Genomic DNA, 22,456 nt, shown 5'->3' on the forward strand with positions numbered 1-22,456 from the left:
ATAACTATCCAGGAATGCATGTGGGCCTTTTAAACGGGGGGAGTAAAACACCACTCTGCTTCCAGATGCAAACACCAGGCTTGCAAGCACGGGCGTGGGGACATTATTTCAAAATACGGTGGAAATTCTAAGACAGCAGCTTCAAAAAAGCAGGCGAGAAAATCAAAAGGAACACAAAGGAACAAACAAACCAAACGGAGCTGCACCGTGGTCAGTCTTTCTCTGTTCATTTTTAAGATTTCACTCTGCGACTGCTGTCTTCTTCCACGACGGAAAGCGCTGACCCGGCGCGGCCAGGTCGCGGGGAGAGACAGGTGGGGACGTACCTTTGGCTCCGTAGGTCTAGGTCACGTGGGTCTCCTCCTCCTGAGAGGAGCACTCAAAAACTCGCGGTCTGCAGGGTACGCGTGACTGCGAGGGGCGACGAGGGGAGGCCGCCTCACTCTTTCCGGACTCGGGCACCCGGCGGGACCGGGTCTCCGCGCACCGCGAGGCAGGGAGGAGCGCCGTGTGCCCTGCGTAAGTGCGCGGCTCCGCAGGGGTCACTGGTCCCCGGACGCACGGAGCGCAAGGAGGGCGGTCTCAGAAGCCTTCAGCACCGAAGAAGAAGAAAGCCCGGTGGGGTGAGATTGGGGTCAGGTGGTTTGGGCCGGCTAGTAGTTTCCAAATCGGAGTCCTGGGGATGCCTGGTATTCTGCTCTGTGTGCGCCCAGCCCGGAAAGTGCTCCCGAAGGCCTCTGGCACAATCTGAGGAGGTCGCCCCCCCCCCCCCCCCCCGCTTCTTCCAGGCCAGGCGCCCCTCCAGGGAAGCGCGAAGCTGTGTGGTCCACCGTCACTCTCAGTGCAAGGGGTGGGCCTCGGACACGTCCTCCTTCTCCTTCAGCGGGTCTCTTTGGGATGTTTTATTTCGTGGGTGCTGTGGAGGAAAGCGGAAAATGCCTTTAATTAGTACGTGTCCCGCAAAAGGAGACTTGGCTTGAGTGAAGGAAGGCACACGAAAAGGCTATTTTTCCCGGAATGTAGGATTAGGAGAAAACCAGGGGCATGGCACAGGTGGAAGCAGCTTTCTGCCAAGTGGATTAGGTCCTTGCAGGGGAATTCTTAGGAGCCAGAGGGACACGTAGAGATGTGTGTATATGGAAACATCCAGTGCCTTTCAGGTCAGCTTGGTGTCCTGAAAAAAAAGCTGCTTTGGCATATGTATGGATTTGAATCCTAGCTCTGCCTTTGGCTAGTTGGTGACCTTGAACAAATTATTTAAGCTTACTAAGCTTCAGTCTCCCCATTTGAAAGATACTTGTACAACTGCTTTTTACTTTTTTTGGTGAGGGATGAGGAAGAACAGAGATGTAAGGAGAAAAAAAAAATCCAAGGAGCATTTTAGTAACTTGAAAAATAACTTTTAAGAAGGCTGTTCAAAATAGGAATTGGAATGCTTTTGGAAAAGTAGATTGCACTGGCTTTGCTGGCATATGAAAGTCTGAAAAGTTGTCAAAACCCCTTAGCTGATTGGGCTTTCTAGAATTGTACTGCAGTCTAATCTAAGTCCAGTGGAAACCCTTTATAATGTAATGCAAGTGTTCTTAGCAAGAAGCTGTTTTATTCTTCTTTTATAGGAGTTGGTTCTTTTGGAGGGACATAATTGGCCCAACAATATATATGAGTCCAGCTTATAAACCAATTTACAGTGGGGTTCTATTAGACTGATTTTATAGCCTGAGAAATAAGTGGGCTTTGACTGACAGGCAGTTCAAATGACTTAGAAGAGTGTTTAGGAAGTCCACTGGGCTTATCAGTTCACTCCCCTTGGGGGGAGAAAAAAAAAAACCAAAATGCAAACAGCATAACAGTATTTTTTTTAATGACTGTTTTTGTTTTGGAAAGTGTATGATTTGTTAGAAGAAAAATTGTGTTGAATATTACCCTGGTGTGCATGAAACTAAGACAGTAAGAGAGGCAGAGCTTAGTCACTGCCCCAACTAACATCAGATACCCCTTTATCTTTTCCCAAATACCCAAGGTAAATAGGTAATGACCCATTCTTAATAGGAAGTATAGTTCATTTTAAAGAGCAAACATTATTTTTGTTTAAGGTTCCCAGCGGTTTAATGATGTGGGGTTTTCAGGAACTGAACTAAGAACATTTTAAAAGAACTTAAGAAGAACAAGTTTCCCATAATTAGAAAGGTTCGTCTAGAATTTGTTCTAGAAGAACAAATCATTAATATCTATATTGATTCGGGAGAGGGGTAACCTGGACAGAGGGCTAAGAACTGTACCTGGTCAAAATCAGTGATGGAGTTTGAACTTTCATGCTATATAGTTGCAAGTTTAAAGCTTTAAGCAATAGACTCAGTTCACAAGACAGTGATCAAGTGCTTTCTTCATAAAACCTATGCTCCTGAGTGTAACTGAACCAAAACCAGAATATTGAGATTCCTCTCCCTTGAAAATATTGCAGGTACTGCCTTGGACATGAAACCACATGCTTTTCTTTTACTGCTTTAACCTTAGAATCTGGGGAGCAAGATCAGGGTGGTGGTAATAAGTCTTGATGTCCTTAGATCCATTAGCCTGAAAAAGCAAATTCTTAGCATCACATCTGTCCAGTATCCTTAGGTCTTACCTCTTAACCTTCTCTTTGTGTTTTGATTCTAGTTAGTGGCTGTCTTTAAATTGCTAAGGTTGCTTACTGGCCAAAATATTTATTTAGGCATCCGGGGGCTAGCTCTTCCTCCTTTCCCTTTTGCGACTTCATATTCTGTTACTCATCTTTCAGAAAGACCCCTTGACATACCTTCTTGTACCTGTATCTGGGGAGGATAACCCACCTCCCAAGAGATTCATTCTTTCATCCTAAATGGACTAATATTTTTACTGATGTTTGATTATGAGAATTTTCAAACATTCAGAAAAGTTGAAAGAATTTTACAGTGTACTGTATACTCCCACCTAAATTCTATTATCATTCAGCTGATATTGATTTAGTGCCTACTATTTGCCTGGAGCTATGCTTACCTGTAAAGACATAGAAGGCAGAGTAAAGTTAGGGAACGCAAAAGGGTTTGATTTGGCTGGAACATAGAGTTTATGAAGGGGTCGTATCACTTTGCTCTGGAAAGTTATGCCAGAGTCACATTGTGGAAGACATTGAATTTCATGGCAGTAAGTTTATACTTTATTCTGGTTGCAGTTGGGAACCATTGAAGGCATTTGAGGAGGGAAGTGTCTTGTGCTTTAGAAAGCTCACTTCGGCATCAGTGTTAGGCTGAATGGGTGTGGAGAGGACCTGAAGTCTGAGAGACAAGTTAGGAGGCTTTGCAAATGTCCCCAGGGCAAATGAGGGTTGACTTGTGAACCAAAAGGGAAAAAAAGAGGAAGAAAGGTGGGACTTTGTGAATGACTTAACATGAGGACTTGGTTTTAGAGCCTTGGGTGTCATTAAGAATCAGGAAGTTAGAGGAGGGGGAAGTTCAGGGGGGATGTTGATGTTTTGTTATAAGACTCGACGGGTTTGAGGAACCAACTGGGTACCCATGTGAAGGAGCCTTCTGAGTGTGGGGAGCCCAACAGCAAGGTCAGGAACAAAATTCTGGACTAGCAGTTAGTGATCAAGGGATGGTTGAATGAGAATGTACAGAAGGAGGAAAAAAAGGGCAGGACCTTGAGGAAAATCTGAATATATAGAGTTCTTGAAACAGAAAAAAAAATACGTGTTAATTGTCAGTTTGTATATTAATGATGGTTCTATCTACGGCGTTATTGTAGCCACAGTTCTCCTTGATAACTTATAACAAACTAAAAAATGTACCCATATGAGTGGAGTGGAGTCTTTCCTGCTCCCACTGTAGGAGGCACGGGGCAGAGGGGGCGGGTAGTGTGTGAAAAGAGGATGGAGAATCAGGTGGCAGAGGGCAGGAAAGAGGGAAAGTGAAATATTTTTTATCTTGGACTTTTAGAGTACACAGAGCTTTATCCATGTAAACCATTTCCAAATATCAGGAAGCCAGGTAATTTAATGAATTTGTCTATCTTTTCAGAAGGCAGTGCCTACTTAATCTGGGAACCATAACAACCTATCGTGATGGTGGCCATATTTTCCAAATGAAACCTCAGGTGGGACACATTCTGAATGCATGGTCACCAAGCCTTTATCCAAATATTTAGCAACCAAAACTCCCCTCCCCCTTTTTATATTAATATTTTCATGTATGCGCTATGTGTTGAATAAATAGGTCTGTAAACCCATCTTATAATAATTCACGGACAAGGCAAAGGAAATTAGATTTAATTAGCATCTCTTCTGTGGTCAGGGACTGTTCTAAGGTCTCAGTTAGAAGGTGAGGGCAGGGACTGTCTTTCATCTCTCTGCTATACCTGGTGTGAGTTTATATATGTACAATATCATTGTCACCATAACAATGAGTGGTAGTGTGGGTCCACTCAGTATACAAGTACTTTGTCTAGTGATACAGAGTTTTTAAGTGACAGAGCCACATTTGAAGCTGTGTCTAAATTCTTTCTGCTCCTCCCATTGGACTGTATTACCTTCCCAGATACTTACTGTGTGCCAGGCATTATGTCAGGTGTTTGCACATGTGGGTTCCTTCATTTCATCCCTCTGGTTTGGTAGGTAATTCAGAGGAAAGCTCAAACCAAAATTGCTCAATTGGTTATTACTGGTGGGGTATCTACCCTCTGGCCCTATCTTATTTTCACTCAACTTCTTTTTTTTAAAATTTATTTTATTGAAATATAGTTGATTTACAATGTTGTGTTAATTTCTGCTGTACAGCAAAGTGATTCAGTTATACATATATATACATTCTTTTTCATATTCCTTTCCATTATGGCTTATCACAGGATGTTGAATATAGTTCCCTGTGCTATACAGTTGGACCTTGTTGTTTATCCATTCTATATATAATAGTTTGCATTTGCTAATCCCACACCCCCAATCCATCCCTCTCCCAGCCCCCCTTACTCTTGGCAACCACAAGTTTGTTCTCTATGTCTGTGTCACTCAACTTCTTTAACTCTGCAGGAAGAGTCAAACCCTCTCAGAAATACCACCCCCTAAGGCTGAGTTTAACAATCACTTCATTAATTCTCCTGAAGATCACACCTTCAGTCCTCTGCTGATTTCTTTTTAAAGTGAGCTGGAGAAAAGCTGTCTTTTTTATTTGTTTACTTGCTTGTTTCACTCCATCAATCTTCTGCTTTTCCCATTGTCCCACTTGTTTACATATTATGTTCCTCTTTTTCCTTACTCCAGCCCAGAACTCTCTTCTCCCTAGATAGTCACTTGAAATTCTCTAATACCTTCAGATCTGCTCACCTGCCACCACCTCAGAGGGGCCTTCCCTGACCACCCAGTCTTAAATAATATCACTCCTTGACCCCATCCCTCTGTAACCGTTCACCCTGCTTTGATGTTCTTAATAGATTTCCTCTCTCTTATCTCCATTATATGGGAAGCTTCATGAAGGCAGACACTTTGTCTCTCTTGTTTTCTGTGCCTGCATTGGAGTCTAGCACATAGTAGGAGCTAAAATATATTTGTTTATTGAATGAATAACTGGTCCAGTGAACTTGGAGTCTGTCCCAGCTCTGCTACTGACTAGAGTGTCATTACTTGGGAAGTTGCTCCATCCACCTGGGCCTCTGTTGAAGAGCTGCATTAACTCCTTTCAAGAGTGGTGGTGGGGCTTCCCTGGTGGCGCAGTGGTTGCCAATGCAGGGGACATGGGTTCGAGCCCTGGTCTGGGAAGATCCCACATGCCGCGGAGCAACTGGGCCCGTGAGCCACAATTACTGAGCCTGCGCGTCTGGAGCCTCTGCCCGGCAACAAGAGAGGCCGCGATAGTGAGAGGCCCGCGCACCGCGATGAAGAGTGGACCCCACTTGCCGCAACTAGAGAAAGCCCTTGCACAGAAACGAAGACCCAACACAGCCAAAAATAAATAAATAAATAAATAAAATTTTTAAAAAAAAGAAACCAAGCCTCCTTAGTGCCCACCAGTGCTTCTTATTAAAAAAAAAAAAAAAAAAAAAAAAAAGTGGTGGTGAAGATCCAGTGAGACTATGTGTAGAGAGAGAAGAGATGTGGGAAGCACTGGAATAATCTAAGAGAGTGTTGCATGGAGATTACTCCCAATGACAACATTATCTCTTTTGGAATCAAGGAGGAGTTACCTGTCACCTGGTTAAGGTGACAACATGGAAGGATTTCCCAGGATCATCCTCATATAAAATATTCTTATCCATTATACCCAGTCTTATCCTTGTATTTGCCACACTGTGTATCCTGATTTTTTGTATGGAAAATTTAGTCATAGTAGATAGCAAAAAGGAGGATCATTTTTAAAAGAATGGGACTACATTTACTTCAGCAAAAATAAGGAATTTCTCAGTGGAAGACATTTCTTTTGCCATGAGGATTGAGGGCTTCATCCATGCCCTCAAATTATTTTCAAAACAGAAGGAAGCTAGAAATTCATTTTGAAGCAATCTCCGGTCATGTGAGTTTCACTTCTTTGCAAATAAACGTGCCCTTAAATCACTTGCAATTTCAGCACCGATAAATCTTGCAAATGGCATGCCAAGGTAATCCAGTTTACCCAGAATTCTGCTTTTGTCAAAAGTTGCATGGAGGCAGATTTTGTTGTATTATGTCATTTATGTAACGATATATGAAAAATACATGGACTTTGGAATCTCTAGATCTGGCTTCAAATTCGAGCTTTACTGTCTAGTGGTTGAGTCGGGGGCTTGAGAAAGTTAAACCTAGTGCTTGAGAAACTAGTCAACCTAGGATTTAGTTTCTTCATCTGAGTATGTCTTATATAAATCTCAGAACTTAGGGCCTAAGGATAGTGACACAGTCAAACACATGCTATCCATTAGCAAGTGAAAGGCTCGGAAATGTTCATTCTGTAACCAAGAAACCCGTTTAAGTTTGTTTAGCCCAGATTTTCCCAAAGTTTTGTTCATATAAAATCTAATTATATATTGCTGAACTAGTATTCCATAAAGGATTCTGTGGGAAATCCTGGCTTACCAGAATGCCAGACATGTCTTAAATACAAAATCAATTTAGCTTCCCTTTCCCATTTTATTGTTGACCTCTCAGAATTTTCGCTTGGATGCTGAATAATAACTAAGTAGAACTGTTTAAGTTCCACTCTTTGTCATCCCCTCCACCTTGACTCCTTCCACAGTCTTCCCAACTATCCATGTATTAGTTTTCTAGGGCTGCTATAGCAAAGTACCACAAACCGGGTGGCTTAAAACATCACAAATTTATTGTCTCAGACTTCTGCAGGCTGGAAGTCCAAAATCAACGTGTTGGTGGCGCCATGTTACCTCTGAAACATGGGGAAAGAATCTTCCCTCATCCTCATTTACCTTCTGGCAAAAATTTTATTTTTGTATGTTGTATTTCCAAACTTACCTGAATAGGGAGATAAGCCCGTGGCACACATAGCACATTTTGGGAGATGCTGGCGTGGGACTATAGAATGGTCTTTGCAAATTGATTGGTACTGGCCTCAATTCGTTGCTCTACTGCTTTTTAGCTGTGTGGCCCTGGGCGAGTAACTTAAATTCTCTGAGGATCAATTTCTCATCTGTAAAATGGGGTGATAATAGTACCTACCTGGTAAAGATTAGAAATAAAAATATAAAGCAGTTAGCACAGTTCATGTACCTGGAGTGCATTCAATTATTGGTAGCTTTTACTGGTATCATTATCATGAGGATGCCTTGGATCATGGGGATGGTCTTTCTGTTTCAAAGCTGTTATTAACATTTTGGGACATGTCTACTTTGTACTTCCTACCCCCATGCAAATTTTCCTTCTGGTTGGAGTGAGATTTCAAGGTAAGCTCCCTACTATAGTGTCAGATAGTATTATTTCCTCTTCTTCCTGATTCTTTTTATTCTCTACCTGCCACGTAACTCGAGTTTGTTTCCCTTTCCTGTGAGCCCAAGGATATGGTGGCAGAGATAGGGATGACTAGTTCAACTAGCAAGATTAGACACCACTGTCTGATGCCAGAGGGGTAGCCTGTGGAAGGGAGATAGGCATGTAAGTCTCAGTGATGCTTCAGCAAAAGGTTGCCCATCACCTTGTATCATGTACTATGTCCTTTCTGGGAAAAGAATGCTTCAAATATCAATTTTAGAAATTAAAATGATGTCCTAAGGAAAATGAATACTGGATCCTTCTAAATAAAGGTTTTCTTTTACCATTTGTTGGCATGGAAATCCTTTAACAAAAATAGCTAGACTTGGGATTTGGGTTGGTATTTAATTCAGGGTTGCACAATAGCCCTTCATTACGGGATTCAAATGCTTTGGATATGCCTGAATAATCTTGTGAGGTGACTGAGTCTTTTTTGAATAGAGGGATCACTTTCTTGTCTCTTTCTTTAATTACAGATTTCATGGAAACGTCTGTTACTAGTTGGCCTGTTTTTTGTTTGTTTGTCCAGGAGAATGTTTTTCTTATGTTGGGAGCTATTAAAGCCAGTTAGATATGTGAGGGGACTCCAAATAATTGTTTTAATTGCAGCTATGACATTTATTACGTGAACGATTTTTATCCTTTGTTTGGAATAATCTATAATGTAAAATGGAGACATGGGAAGGAGAGAAGAGGAAAACATAGGGCTGCTTGACACGGTTGCTCTTTGTTTCTTTGTCCTCATTCTGAAGTTTTTGTTTCCGATTCTTTTTTTCACTGGTAGAACACACACTTTGCAGTGGCTTTTTCAGGTTTCTTTTCTCGAAGCCTTGCCTATCTGGGCGTGTTACTGGTTGCTGCTACACACGGATGACAGTTTGGCAGATTTTCCCCTTTTGTCTCTTCTGATCATTTCCATTAGATTGGGGTGTGAGTTGATGGAACGTAGTTTCCAGCTCATTTTTCAAATAAGGAACGTGAGACTCACATGAGCAGGTAAATGTTGAACATCTAGTTCCCTGGGGTAGGGTGGGCAGGGGAAGCCCTGATTTGTGGTGTCTCTGATTTCTGTGGTGTAAATACTCCCACCATGGCTGATTTCAAGCTACGAGATGTTACTGAACACCAAGTTGGAAAGGAATGCACAGTAGCAAACCATTATATAATCTGTCCATTAGACAAATATGAAAAATATAACTCCAGAGCATAGATGACAGTAAAATGTAGTAAAATAGTTAAGAAGTGATGAGTTTTGAGTATTTATTACTTATGTTTTTAATATAACTTATTTAATGGTAAGCTTTTATAGTTTAATTTTAAACAATGGCTGTGTTGAACAGCTGGCTCTCACAGTTCCTGGAAATCTAACCATTGGTTTTAACACATTGACCAGGACCCAGAAAAGTCAGTGTCCTGCCCAAGGTTCAGTGAATGAGTCGTGTTAGAACCTGGATTAGTACAAATCGTTTCTAAAACCCAAATTTCTCTAGAAAGACTTACTTATTAATGTTTCTGTATATTCATGTGTTTATTTTTTTACTGCATGCTCTAATGATCTAATGAAAGGGGTTTAGGACTATAACAGACTGTTACTATCTACTGAGACAATAAGAGTCAAAATATTTGAATATATATAATCATAACCAAAGATGGGAGAGTGGAAAGCAGATTAGATTTAGAGCCGAAAGTGAGTCCTGGCTTTGAGTCTTGGTCTCACTGCTCACCAGTGGTGTAATCTTACTTACAAGTTACTTGCTTACTTCTCTAGTTGTCCGGTTGTCTAGTCTGTGAGATGAAGGAACTGAACCATATGAACATCTACTATCGCCCATATGTCTAACATATCATGATTCACTATTTAGACCCAACAGTTCAACAAATATTTGCTTAGTACCAATTATATGCACATTCGTTATGGACTCTACTCCAGGCAGAACTAAATATAAATATAATAAGAGTAATTATTATTAGAACAACATCTCACATTAGTGTAGAGCCTTTTAATTCACCAAAGACAAACTTTACTTTGAGTCTCTGAGGTTCTGTGGTTTTAGGAGATCAGGACACATCTTCACAGAATGTTAGTGAGAGCAGAACTTATTCTAAAAGAACAAACAGAACTCTTACTCCTAGGAAACGCGAGAGGTCATAACCAGGTAGTAATAAGGAATAAGGAACAAGCCATGCCTACCAGTTGCTTCACTGTGTGATAAAAAAGCAAAACCGAAAATAATTTTCTTCTAATTATAAGATTAATTATTGTAGAAAATTTAGAAATTCTTAAGTGTATTAAATAAGGAGAAAATACCATACAACTGTTTTAATAGTCTGCTTTTCTTTACCTAATATTTTAGTATATTTTCCAAAACATTCTCAGTAGAGTCATTTTAATTGCTGTATATAATTCCATCTTTTTGATGTACAGTAACTTACTTATCTTAAATTGTTTACATTGTTGACAGTTTTTATTATTCTAAATAACACTGTGATAAATAGCTTTTTTATATCAAAAAAATTTACATTAGACACATGATTTCCAATTGTAATATTTAAGGCTTAGTAAGACAGTTTTAGTGAATCACGTGGTTTTGACCTTTAGCTTATTTGATTCTGCCAATATTGTTTTGTATCTGCCTAGATTTTATTCTGTTTCTGAACATTTATTAAGAAGAATAGTTTGCCTGAATCCTTCAGTTGGATGTATTTGAACTGGAAATAGCACGAATGTTTTCATATCACTTCAAGTAGACACGTGATACAATGTAGGGTTAACAATTTTTTTTTCACTCTCTGTGGGCAATAACTTCCAGTACAGGGTTTATTAGTTTAGAAAGTACTCAATAAATGTTCAATAAATAAAAAGATTCTGGCTAATTTAGGATAGGCAGAAACATTTGTAAAAGATGTTAAAAAAAAAAAAACCACTTCTCCGTTCATGACGTGGCTTTCGTTTTCATTAGGAGAGATGACAGCTAAGCGCAGTCCAGGAATTCTGACCATTAAATGAAACAGTGAAATGAAGTATGTTGTTGCTTTAATTCACCTACATGGGAAACCATGACTCTAATAGTTATTTGATTAAATGTCAATGGGAGCTCCTAAATTGACCCAACTCTTACTTTCATGTGTTAGATTTATGTCAGTTGAAGCGAGACTGGTTTTACCTTTCTGTCTTTAACATCTTTGAGTCAACATCTGCTTACAGAAGAAGTGCTGTAACTACCCTGGTTATTTAAATATTAATGACTTCCATTAACGGGGGCTGGATGTTTGCAGCAGAAAGATTGAGAAATTAGATGGTATGATTAGTTTCTTGTTTCTGCCCACGGGAAAAAACCTCTTAATGGAAGAGCTTCTTCCAATATGTTTTTAATACCACAGATTTTTTTTTTTTCCCTGCGAACCTGTTAGAGAGTAAGATTGTTGATTCAAGCCTTCCTTGAAAGTAGCTGTTAGTAAAACGTTAGTGTAACAAGTTCTCATAATTTAAAAAAATGTATTATCAGTGCCATAGTGATCATTAAATTACCCTTGGCCTTCTTGGGAAGCTGAATTTAGTTTCTAAATTCATTTTGTTCCTTATTATAGTAAATAATAGAGAAAAGCATTTTTTAGCTACATAGTCTATTTGGTTGGGCTTGTTTACATTAAGTCTGGGGGATTCTATTAAGTTAACCATGAAAGACTTGACAAGGATTATGTATTCAATCAAATTATAATTATAAACTTTTATATTATTGGGGAAATGTGGCTGAAAAGCTTTTTAAGTTTGCTACAAGCAATGTTTTCCTATTATGCCAAGTTGGGTTGTGATAAGCATGTGATTAATAGATTTCTACACATTTTGAGTTTTTAAGGTATTTTAGTGTCTTTGTATTTTAAAGCACTGAGCAGTCAAAAGTGGGCATTATATTTGCATAAATTGTATATTTCTTTTTGCATCCAGAAATCTGAGTGAGCAGAGTATTTAACTAGCAGCAGTGCAGAGTAATGTAATAGCACTGATGTAGGCATTATAATAGTGAGCAGAGTCAGGATTAAGGGGAAGCAAGTGAGGTACCTGCCTTGGATATAAAATTTAAGAGTGCCAAAAAACTCAGTAATCAAGATAAATAGTATTTTAATGCAATATTTGAAAAAATCAAAAACAGTACAAAAAAAACCCCACGATAGACAAAATCTCAAAATTTAAAAAAAGACGAGTTCCCACCCTGCATCTGCACCAGACTCACCTTACCCTGGTCCCGGCCCTGGTTGCATACTAACTCCTATTTCTCTACTTTGATGTCCATGGATAAGGCACTCCTTTGAGTCAAGTTTTCTTTGTCTAAGACTGATGATAATAATCCTCGCTTTCCTGCTTGATTTATTAGGATGTTCAAATCAGCTAAAAATACATGGGAAAGCCCATTGTAAATACAATTTATGTGTTTACAAGTTTAGAGAAATCACCGTACAATTTTACGCCATTATTATTATCAGCTCAGATGAATACTCTAAGCAAACATCAGAGTGGAAGATCCTTGGAAAGCTTTGCGTTAATAAAGTGTGAAGTCTAACTCTTGAGTTCATTTGTCAGCTAGCTAGAGGGGCAGGGGCCTGAAAATTGTTGTAGGACCCTCCCTCTCCTCTTTCTTCCTTTTTTGTTCTTGGATGCAAAATTTAGTGATTTGTAAGAGATAGAAAGGTGACCAGAAATCACGTGCAAAATGCCCAGGGACAACTCAGGTCTCACCTTTTCTCAAGCTCTGCCTCCCACCAATGATGCCTTCCCCATTTCTTCTGCCTAGCTGAGTTCCACCCACCTTTTATTCGCCTCCGACCTTGGTAAGGCCTTCCTAGGTTCTCTTGGCATGAAATGTGTTCTCAGTCCTGCCTGTAGCAGATGACTGTCTCTCCCACTCATTTCATGATCTATTTACAGAGTCCCTGTTGTCTTGATGCTTCATGTAATCCTTCATCAAATTTACTTTCCAGACCACAGTTTTAGAAATATAAATTGTTTCTTTAGTTGTGTTGTAAATCCCTTGAATAGCCTTCCATTAGACTGTTAATTTCAGGGTGAGCAAGGATTGGGTCTATCTTTTTTTTTTTTTTTTTTTGGGTCTATCTTATTTAGGTTGTATCTAAGGTACTTAGCAAAGAGCTTTATATATATTTTTCTTTGAGTAACTAAATGAATGTCTTGCGTGTAAAGGGGCTCGGTACATATTTACTCTGTATTTATTTGTGGAATGTTATTGTTTCCATCCTAGGTCTAGACAGAACGGTTGGTGCCATGTGGAAGGCGCTTGCTTTGCTGGCCCTGGTGGTGCTCAGCCCTGGTGGTGATGGGCTGTTTCGCTCCTTATACAGAAAAGCCCATGTTTCCACACGACTTAAAGGAGATCCAGGACAGCCATTATTCCTAACTCCTTATATTGAAGCTGGGAAGTTTGCAGAAGGTAAGTTTAAATCAGAAACCACTGGTGTAGCTTCAACAGTCGGGGTTTTTTTTAGCAGTTGTCTCACAGGATCCAAAATACATTCTGGTATTTTATTCAATTGTTTTATTTCAAATATTAATGATTTGGTGTCATATAGTATCATAGTTTAGAGCTAAAATGAAAGTTCATCAGGGTCAGATTAACCAGTGGTTGAGTCCCTGCATATCTATTTGTAAAACTAGTATAGGGCCTGTCTGCAATTGGTTACTACGTGTCAGTTACTGCTTCCAAGCATTTGATATAAAAATCATTTTAGCATCGCAGCAAGCCAGGAAGTGCACCCGTTTTACACACAAGAAAACTAAAGCAGAAGGAGATGAAGTTACTTGCCAGAGTCATACAGGCACCAGCTGGTAGATGCAGGATTCACACCCAGACAGCTTCATTCCAAAGTCTAAGCTCACAGCCACTGTGCTGGGCCCCTTTGCCTGGTAAGTTACCTGAACATCCTAGGACTCAGTTTCCTCATTAATGGAGAAAAAACAACCCACCCAAGTCTCAGGGATGTTAAAAGAATCATATGAGGAAATGCATGTGAAAACTCTTTATAACCTGTAAATTGCTCTCTAAATATTAGTGTTTGCTGATGGCTTTTATTTAGAGTTTGTGGGTTTTTCTATTATTAATACAAAAAAGTATCTTTTGATGTCATCAGAGACTGAAAATTATAACATGCCTCTGCTCTTAATGCTTCTTCATGCTTAGGTAAATCACTGTGTAGGATCAATTATGTAATCTTTCTGGACCTCAGGACACTCCTGAACTATAAAATGGTATATAGGCAGAGCTGTTTGTAAAAGGGAGCAGAGAAATGGGGTGGTGGCTGGAGGGAGTTATGGAGTCAGGAAGGGTCGGGAAGAGAGTTACGGAGGGTAGGAGATAATGATGGAAATAGTCCAGTAGAGAGGGGAATGTTGATTGGGGTGGGACGTCTGTTGCTGGAACATTTTCTTGAAGGAGATGAGCATCCATGGATGGAGGTCTTGGTGTTTGCTTCGGAGTTTATCCCTAGTCACAGGTGGGAAGGCAGAGTTAATGCTTGTGAGGCTGATAAGTTGGTAGATTTCATGGGAATGTGGAACTGAAACTGGAAATTTTAGGGAAATGATCATTTTAAAGATCTAAAATAAATGTATATACTCTGTATGGAAGTTTAAAATAAAACAACTTTTCTTTAGTTCTCGTAGTCAATAGGCTGTCATCGTTTTTGTCTTTGGTTTGATTTAAAACCAAAATATTCTCCCCTCTTAAGGGTGCATTGGAGTCCTGCTCATATATCTTTGTCTGAAATACACATTGGCTCCATGTTTCACCATCTCTTTTCTAAGAAAAGATGAAAAACTTTGATAATATAGTCAGTGATAATGTAGTGAGGCTGTGTAGTCTTTTTTTTTTTAAAGACTCGTTTTTGCTTGATGTAGAAAAGTCATGAAAAGATGGTAGCCCAATGGCATAGGCTGACATCACTAGACATAAATGAAGAGGCAAAATATCATTAATCCAAATCCACCAAACTGGGTCATATGCCTTCCTTTTGGCTTCCATGGATACTGATGACTTAGATTATGTTTATTCACAGTAAATCAAAGCAAATCATTTCGTTTAGAGCTGAAAAGGAGTTAAATACTCATAACCAAACCCTGCCAATTCACAGATGAGGAATTTGAGACTCAAATATTTTACATGACTTGCCCAAGGGGACACAGGTAATAGTAGCAGAGATGGGTCTAAGACCCAGATTTTCTGGCTTGCACTCTGTAATTTGCCTGCTATAATTTATTTTCCTTTGTTTAAGAAGCTTGTCCTCTTTTGGAGTGACCAGATGCACACATATGAAACAATTAAGGAATCAGGCAATGCATACTAAAGTTCTAAAGTATTACATTTGAGGTAGGCGTGCTGGAAATTTTTAGAAGGAAGCTATCCTTGTTGGTTGGCATAATCCAGATAGAAAGTATTAGTAGTAGTAGTAGTAGTAAGAATAATATCAATAAATAGCTAACATTTAGTAGTAATTATATCCCGAGTACCTGGCACAGCAGCTGTATGTAATAGGCACTCAATAAATATTTGTAGAATATAAATTTGAGACCTATGTTTCAGGCATTATGCTTTACACAAATTAGCTCTTTTAATCCTTACAGCAACTCTAATGAAAAATGAATACTTATTGTTCCCATTTTACGAATGAGAAAACTAAGGCCCAGAGAAATTAGGTGTCTTGCCCAGGACCATTTAAAGGTAGTAAGTGGCAGATCTGGAATTAAAACCTGTCTCTGCTGACTCCAGAGCCTGAGGTATGAACCACTGTGCTATGTGACCAGACTTGAGGGTGTAGGGTAAGATTTGGGCAAATAAGAAAGGGCCTGTGCATACTGAGTAAGACAGCTTAAACAAAGCATTAAGGCAACGTGGCCATGGTGTCTCTGAATCGTACATCTGGTAGAACAAGTGCAAAGAATACAGAGAAATCTGCCTGAGAGATTGTCCACATCCCTCCCATTCCTGGATTTCTCGCCTACAAGCATTTCACGGTCATGGGTGTCAGCAGTAGTAAAGAAAGATTCTGAGGGAGATAGTTTTATCTCTGTCCTTTTGTGCTAAGCCTGATAGATCACCATCTGATGAGTGACAACATTTAAAATATTAAATCTGGTATAATGTCACTTTCTAAAGTTCTGTCAAAAATCTTTGAACAGAATTTTAAATGGCTAATCCAAAATCAGGTACATCTGGGTATTCAACTGCAGTCCTGACAACACAATTAAGGATAATTGTATTCATCCGCTTTACTGAAAGTTCAGGAAGCTCTGGACAGATGGTCAGCTCACTCCCCTGAATCCCTTTTGTTTATCAAGTCTGTCAGAATCTTAGGAACATGAGTCTTAATATCGTAATGGAACATTTTTGAGATAAACAGTAATTCACAAAAAGACAAGGGAAATTTTAATTTTTTAAAAAATCCCCAACATAAACTAACTGGCTTAGTTTTATGTAACTGTAATTGCATGTTTGCTTTCTCTGCAGCTAGAATAAATCCTCACTCTCTGAAACAAAATGAATGTAGGAGGCCAGTTTTAGCATGTTTCCGGACACTGCCTTTTCACCAACTTTAGAGAATATTTTGCTATTAGGTCTTAATTTATTATCACTTATGGCCTGGTAGTGTCCTGTCCATCCTGATGATGATGCAAGTCTTTGCACATAAGAAGTGCCTGATTAACTGGTTCAAGCCCTTCTTTGGTCATACTCTAATCTTTTTGAAAGTGGTACTATCACAAGCACTGGTAACCACAGTAAATAGCAAGTAGGAAGTGAAGTCGCTTCAAAGAAAACCTTTTCCCTTTTTTCAACTGTTTTAAACATTTGTATTATGAGTCACGGTTCCAGGAAGAAAGAAACTCCTCCACCTTGGGAGTTTATTTTCCACATTCCATTAATAGATTCTAGAAGGATGAACGGGGGACATTTGAAAATGCAAAAAATCAATTTAGTTGAAAGAACTTTTATTTTACTGGGGTTTAGTTAAAGGAAATTTAAAACAGGATGAAACACTTTTTTGTGGGCCAGAGAAAAGTTTTTCTAAATTTCTTGAGATCTTAATAAGGCCTGCCTGCCTTAGGAGGTTTTTGTAGAAGTAAGCTAATCCTAGTGCATTGCCAGTGTGTCATGTTTTAGTTCATTCATTCACATTTATTCATTAACAAATGTGTATCGAATGTCCTAAGTGTATAAATCAGCATACTGTGTCCCCGGGGGTATAAAAATAAACAAGACAAACTCCCTGCTTCCCAATAGCCCCTGATCCAGGAGGGAAGGTAGAAAGTATACCCCAGTCAGTACAAGGCAGCAGAGAAACAACTTTACAATGCTCAGAAAGGGAGGACTGGGTAAGCATCTGAGTCATTTTCAGAGCAGGCCAGCGGACCTTGTGTTGTGCTGGTCTCAGAGAGATAGATTGATTCAATCACCCCATCTCCCATAGTCCATTCCCTCCAGCTCCTTTCTATTATATGTTTTCTCTTTTTCTCATTCTACTTTGACCTTTCTCGTTTTTCTCTGTCTTTCTCAAATGCTCACTTAGCCCTCTGGGATTCACATCTCACTCATTCCCAACGCTTCAGCCTTTGGTTCTCTGCCCTCCTTTTTGGGGGGATCTCTGTTGGATTTTGAGAAGATTAATAGTTTTGTGAAAAATATTTCAAAAGTGTTTTAGGTACAAACTACCAGCTACAAAAGACATAAGTTCCAGGGATGTAAGGCACAGCTTGGTAACTGTAGTTAATAATATTGTCTTGCTATTTGAAAGTTGCTAAGAGAGTAGAGCTTAAAAGTCCTCATCACAAGAAAAAAATTTGTAGCTGTGTGTGATGACGGATGTTAACTAGATTTATTGTGGTGATCATTTCACAACATATAAAAATATTCAATCATGTTATATATCTGAAACTAATGTCATGTTGTATGTCAATTACACCTCAATAAAAAAAAAAAGGCCAAAAGAAGTGTTTTAAAGGCTGCCCAGCCCTGGAGGTGATCTTTCTGTGGGCTAATTGAGAGTGGAAGCAAAGATGGGAAAGGGAAGGGTGGGGATGGGAAGGGCAGGCACATACCACTTTCCCCAAAACATCTCCCTTTTCTTTTCCCTAAAATCTTTCTTTGTTCTTTGCCTTTTTTTTTTTTTTTTTTTGGTGGGGAGGGATAGATCTCATTGGGAAGAGAATGGGGAAGAGGTAAAGAGGTTGGGTTAAACAATCTTTCCTGGGGGAACTGGACTGAGCCCCAAAAAGGCAAAGTCTTCTAGACTATTCTTGGGGTGGCCCACAGGCTAATGAGAATCATCCCTCTCTTTGCCTGAGCCCTTATTTTATGTCCATCTCTGTGCTCAAGGGTCATATGCATGTTTTCATTTGATCCTCACACAAAGCCCAGGGTGGACAAATCAGTATCCACATTGACACCATGGCTTACTGCATCCTATCTGTGCTGTCATTGAATGCCGAGTTGGGAAGAGATGTCAATTAGCACTCCAGGGCCCATGGGCTCTGTTACGCCACTGAAGACATCTTTCATTGGTGGCACATGAGTAGGATCGAGCTTCCTTACCTACTGTCTACTAAACAGTCTCCAACTTAATAAGTCTCAGACTTAAGTAGCTTTTCTTGAACGATTTTGTTTTTACTGGGGACACTTGCTTTGTTCCCCCTAAAGGACTCTTCTTCACCCAGACTTCCCCACCACACCCTGCTTCCTACCTGTTTACTGTTCCTTCTCCACTCCTTTCCTAATCACTGCTTCCCCCTCCACTCCCTGCTACTTATACCTTTTGACTAACTCTCTAGCTGAGATGCAGTGTAGCAGGGTAGGGCCAGGAGCTAACTCCGCAGCCCGACTTCTGGGTTTAAATCCGAGCTCTCCTTTACTAACTGTGTGACCTTGGGCAAGTTACTTAACCTCTCTGTGCTTCAGCTTTCTCATCTGTAAAGTGGAGATAATAATTATACCTACCACGTAATGTAAAGCCCTTGTTATTAGTTCTATTGCTATTAGTATTGTTTACTCCTGGGCGCCTCACCTCTCTGAGCATTCCCTCTTTCCTCCTCCCTGTCCCTGTCCTTTTGCTGCCCTTAGAAAACCAGGACCTCTGCCCTCTACAGCTGCCCCTTGTCCTATTAGGCTCCTTCTGAGTAGCCACGTGAGCACCCACAGTCTCACTGCCTGCCTCTCCCCACCCTCCCCAGCCGGCCCTAGCCATCCTTACTCCCCACGTGCCTGGTGCATTTCCCTTAGTGGAAGTGGCAGGCCCTTTGCTTTCACCACAAGAAGAGTGTGGAGAACACAGGCCTCCCCCAGGCTGAGAGCTCCTTAGCTGTTATTTCTCTTTCACCACCCCCACCTTTCGGGGTTAGGTGACTTTATCCTGCCTTGGCCTTCTAGGTGGCCCCATGTGAACATCTTGGTTTACTCTTTAGAGTGGAGCTGAGGATAGGTGATTTTCTTTTCTTCTTAAAAAAAAATATTGGGCTTCCCTGGTGGAGCAGGGGTTGAGAATCCGCTTGCCAATGCAGGGGACACGGGTTCGAGCCCTGGTCTGGGAAGATCCCACATGCCGCGGAGCAACTAGGTCCGTGAGCCACAACTACTGAGCCTGCGCGTCTGGAGCCTGTGGTCCGCAACAAGAGAGGCCGCGATAGTGAGAAGCCTGCACATCGCGATGAAGAGTGGTCCCCGCTCGCCGCGACTAGAGAAAGCCCTCGCACAGAAACAAAGACCCAACACAGCCAAAAATAAATAATAAATAAATAATAATAATTAAAAAAAAATCTTATTATAGTTCATAAGATATGAACCAAAAAAAAGGTTTAAAATGTCACTTGCCCTTGGCTAAATGGTGAATTTTGAATATGTGGAACTGGCCAGGGCAGGCTGGAAGTTGCTACCAGTAAGCACCTTTATACCAATCCCCTTGTAGCCTTTCTGATCACTTCATGCCAGACCTGGCCCCTGGGAGAAGTCTGGCCAAGATGGAGGTGGCTCACCCTGTATTTATTATTTGTCTAATCCTCGGGTAAATTTTTTCTCCCCCACTAGGTAGACGGTTGAGCTCGGTGGCTCCTTTCCCAGGATGGAATTTGACGAGTTATTCTGGCTACATCACTGTGAATAAGACTTACAACAGCAACCTTTTCTTCTGGTTCTTTCCAGCTCAGGTAGGCCTGCAGCAGCGCCCTCACAGGACATTGATGCTCAAGAGCCGACTCTGTTGCTTCAGGTAGAAACGTTGGTCTACAACCAACCTAAGGGTGCTTTTCTTTTCTTTTAAATCTTTTAGATTTTTTTTTTTTTTCTAAAAATAAGTGCCAGTGACTCTGCCGTGGTGTTCCTGTTTATGTGCAGGAAACAAACGTTAGTGGGGGAGGTCCGGCTTTTAAATTCCTTGCAGCCTTGTTCAGAATATTAATGCTGCCACAGTCTTCTTCCTATCTTTTTGTTGTTTTGTTCTAAAAATACTTGGGGGCAGGGTTGGGCGGTGGGGAGCCAAGGAAGGACAAGGAGTGGGGAGATTCCTGAAGTTCACAGGTGATGCCTGTCTAAGCCTGTTTAAATTTAGTCAATTGTAGTCTTATTTGGCTGCTCTGTCTATGGATTTTGCCGTGCCAGTTACCATTCTTACACTCACTCCTTCATGCATCCTATACCCATTTACTGAGTAGTGCTCTGTGGGGATACAGAGGAGAGAGAACTGAACTCACTCTGTGGGCCTTTAGGGGAGGGGTGGGGAGGACCAGTGACCCAGGATGGCTTCCTGGATGAGGGAGCTATTTACCTTCTCACATCCATACAGAACACAGGTTCGTATATGCTTGTACTTTAGCAATTCTATTTAGCTCACATCAAGGTCACACAGTTCTTCAGCAGGAACAAATTACTTTAGGCTTATGGATACTATTGGGGTTATTGTAAGAGGTAGTGAGATGCATAAACAAATTTTATCCCACCACAGGGTAATTTTCTATTTTTATTTTCCAAATTGAATTTGCTTTAGAAGCCAGAGAAAACAAAAAAAGGTTACCCTCCTGTGGAGGGTAGTATTTATATTTGCATGTGATTTGCATATAACAGCATTGCATATGTAATGACTGGGTAAATTGCTTGAACTAAATTGCTTCTCTTGGTACTGTTGGATTGTATTTTCTTGACTTTTCATTTCTGCTTTCTCAGCCATGGCCTCTGACAGTTCACCAGGTAGTTGTGGGTGGAAGGAGGCATATAAGAAATGGTGAGGAATTCTAGATACTTTATAGTTGGAGCTCATAGCAGTTTTCAGGCTGTCACCCACTCTGGGAAGGCTTCTCCTGGACCCCTTACATATTTCTTCCTCATTGTTACTGTTGAGTGAGGCAAGTAAGGTGCCTAGAGCACAAAATTTAAGGAGAGACTCACTCTCAGGGTTGTACAAGTGCAAGGCTGGTACCTGAGTGACCTCTAGACTCTCCTGCTGGTACCTCCCATTGGGGGAACCCAACTGGAAACCAAAGGGCAAGGGAGTCTGGTCCATAGAGATCTGCCTACCAGGGCACAGAGCAGAGTAGAGACTGGATCTTCAGAAGCAACCAAGTAAATATCCCAATATCCAGCACAGCTATCTTGAGGAGATAAATTAAGCCTAGAAAGATGACCTGTTTCTAACAGGTGGAAATTTTCCTCATGTTCTTGGAAGTCCCTTAAACTCCATGCCTTTCAGAAACCATACTGTATGGTTTGCGATATCACATCTATCCATATCATTGAATACAGGCGTTTATCCTGAATACAGGCATTTATCATGAATAGGAGTTGTATTAGTTTTCTATTGCTATTGTACAAATTTGCACAAATTTAGTGGCTTAAACAACACAGATTTATTATTTCACAGTTCTGGAGGTCAGAAGTCCAACACCAGTCTCACTGGCCTAAAATCAAGGTGTCAGCAGGGCTGTGGTCCTTCTGGAGGCTCCAGGGGAGAATGCGTGTCCTTGCCTTTTGCAGTTTCTAGAGGCTGCTGGCATTCCTTGGCTCATGGCTCCTTTTCCCATCTTCAAAGCCAGTATCAGTGAGTTGAATCCTTCTCACATTGCATCACTCTGGCTGACTCCATACTCATATCACCTTCCGTGCCTCTTGTCTTTTGCCTCCCTCTTCATTTAAGGACCCTTGGGATTACTTTGGGCCCACCTGGATAATCCAGGATAATCTCCCTGTTTTAATGTCAGTTGACTAGCAACCTTAATTCCATCTGCAACCTTAATTCCCCTTTACCACGTAGCTTAACATATTCACACGTTCTGGGGTTATGGATGTGACATCTTTGGAGGCCGTTATTTCTGTGCAAAATGGATACTTGAAAATTTTACCTGGATTCGTGATTTGCAGTATGTTCTCTTTCAGTGATCCTCACATTTTATTGTACTTAGGAATGATCTTCACATTCCCCCAGAGATTCTGACTTGTAAACTGGGAGAGA

At 40.6% G+C, this 22,456-nt stretch overlaps 1 protein-coding gene across 4 annotated transcripts in view; it reads left to right on the forward strand.

Annotated features, from left to right (window-relative positions):
• The first annotated feature begins 428 nt into the window (after positions 1–428).
• Positions 429–22,456, forward strand: part of CPVL (carboxypeptidase vitellogenic like) — a 144,315-nt gene continuing 122,287 nt past the window's right edge. For all 4 annotated transcript variants that reach the window (XM_059933709.1, XM_059933710.1, XM_059933708.1 and 1 more), the window contains exons 1-3: positions 429–623; positions 13,222–13,410; positions 20,044–20,162. In XM_059933709.1, the coding sequence (XP_059789692.1) occupies positions 13,245–13,410; positions 20,044–20,162 (285 nt within the window). In that variant the 5' untranslated portion in view covers positions 429–623; positions 13,222–13,244. The remainder of the gene's footprint in view (positions 624–13,221; positions 13,411–20,043; positions 20,163–22,456) is intronic.

Source organism: Balaenoptera ricei, chromosome 9, assembly GCF_028023285.1.
Source record: "Balaenoptera ricei isolate mBalRic1 chromosome 9, mBalRic1.hap2, whole genome shotgun sequence".
Taxonomy (NCBI): Eukaryota; Metazoa; Chordata; class Mammalia; order Artiodactyla; family Balaenopteridae; genus Balaenoptera; species Balaenoptera ricei.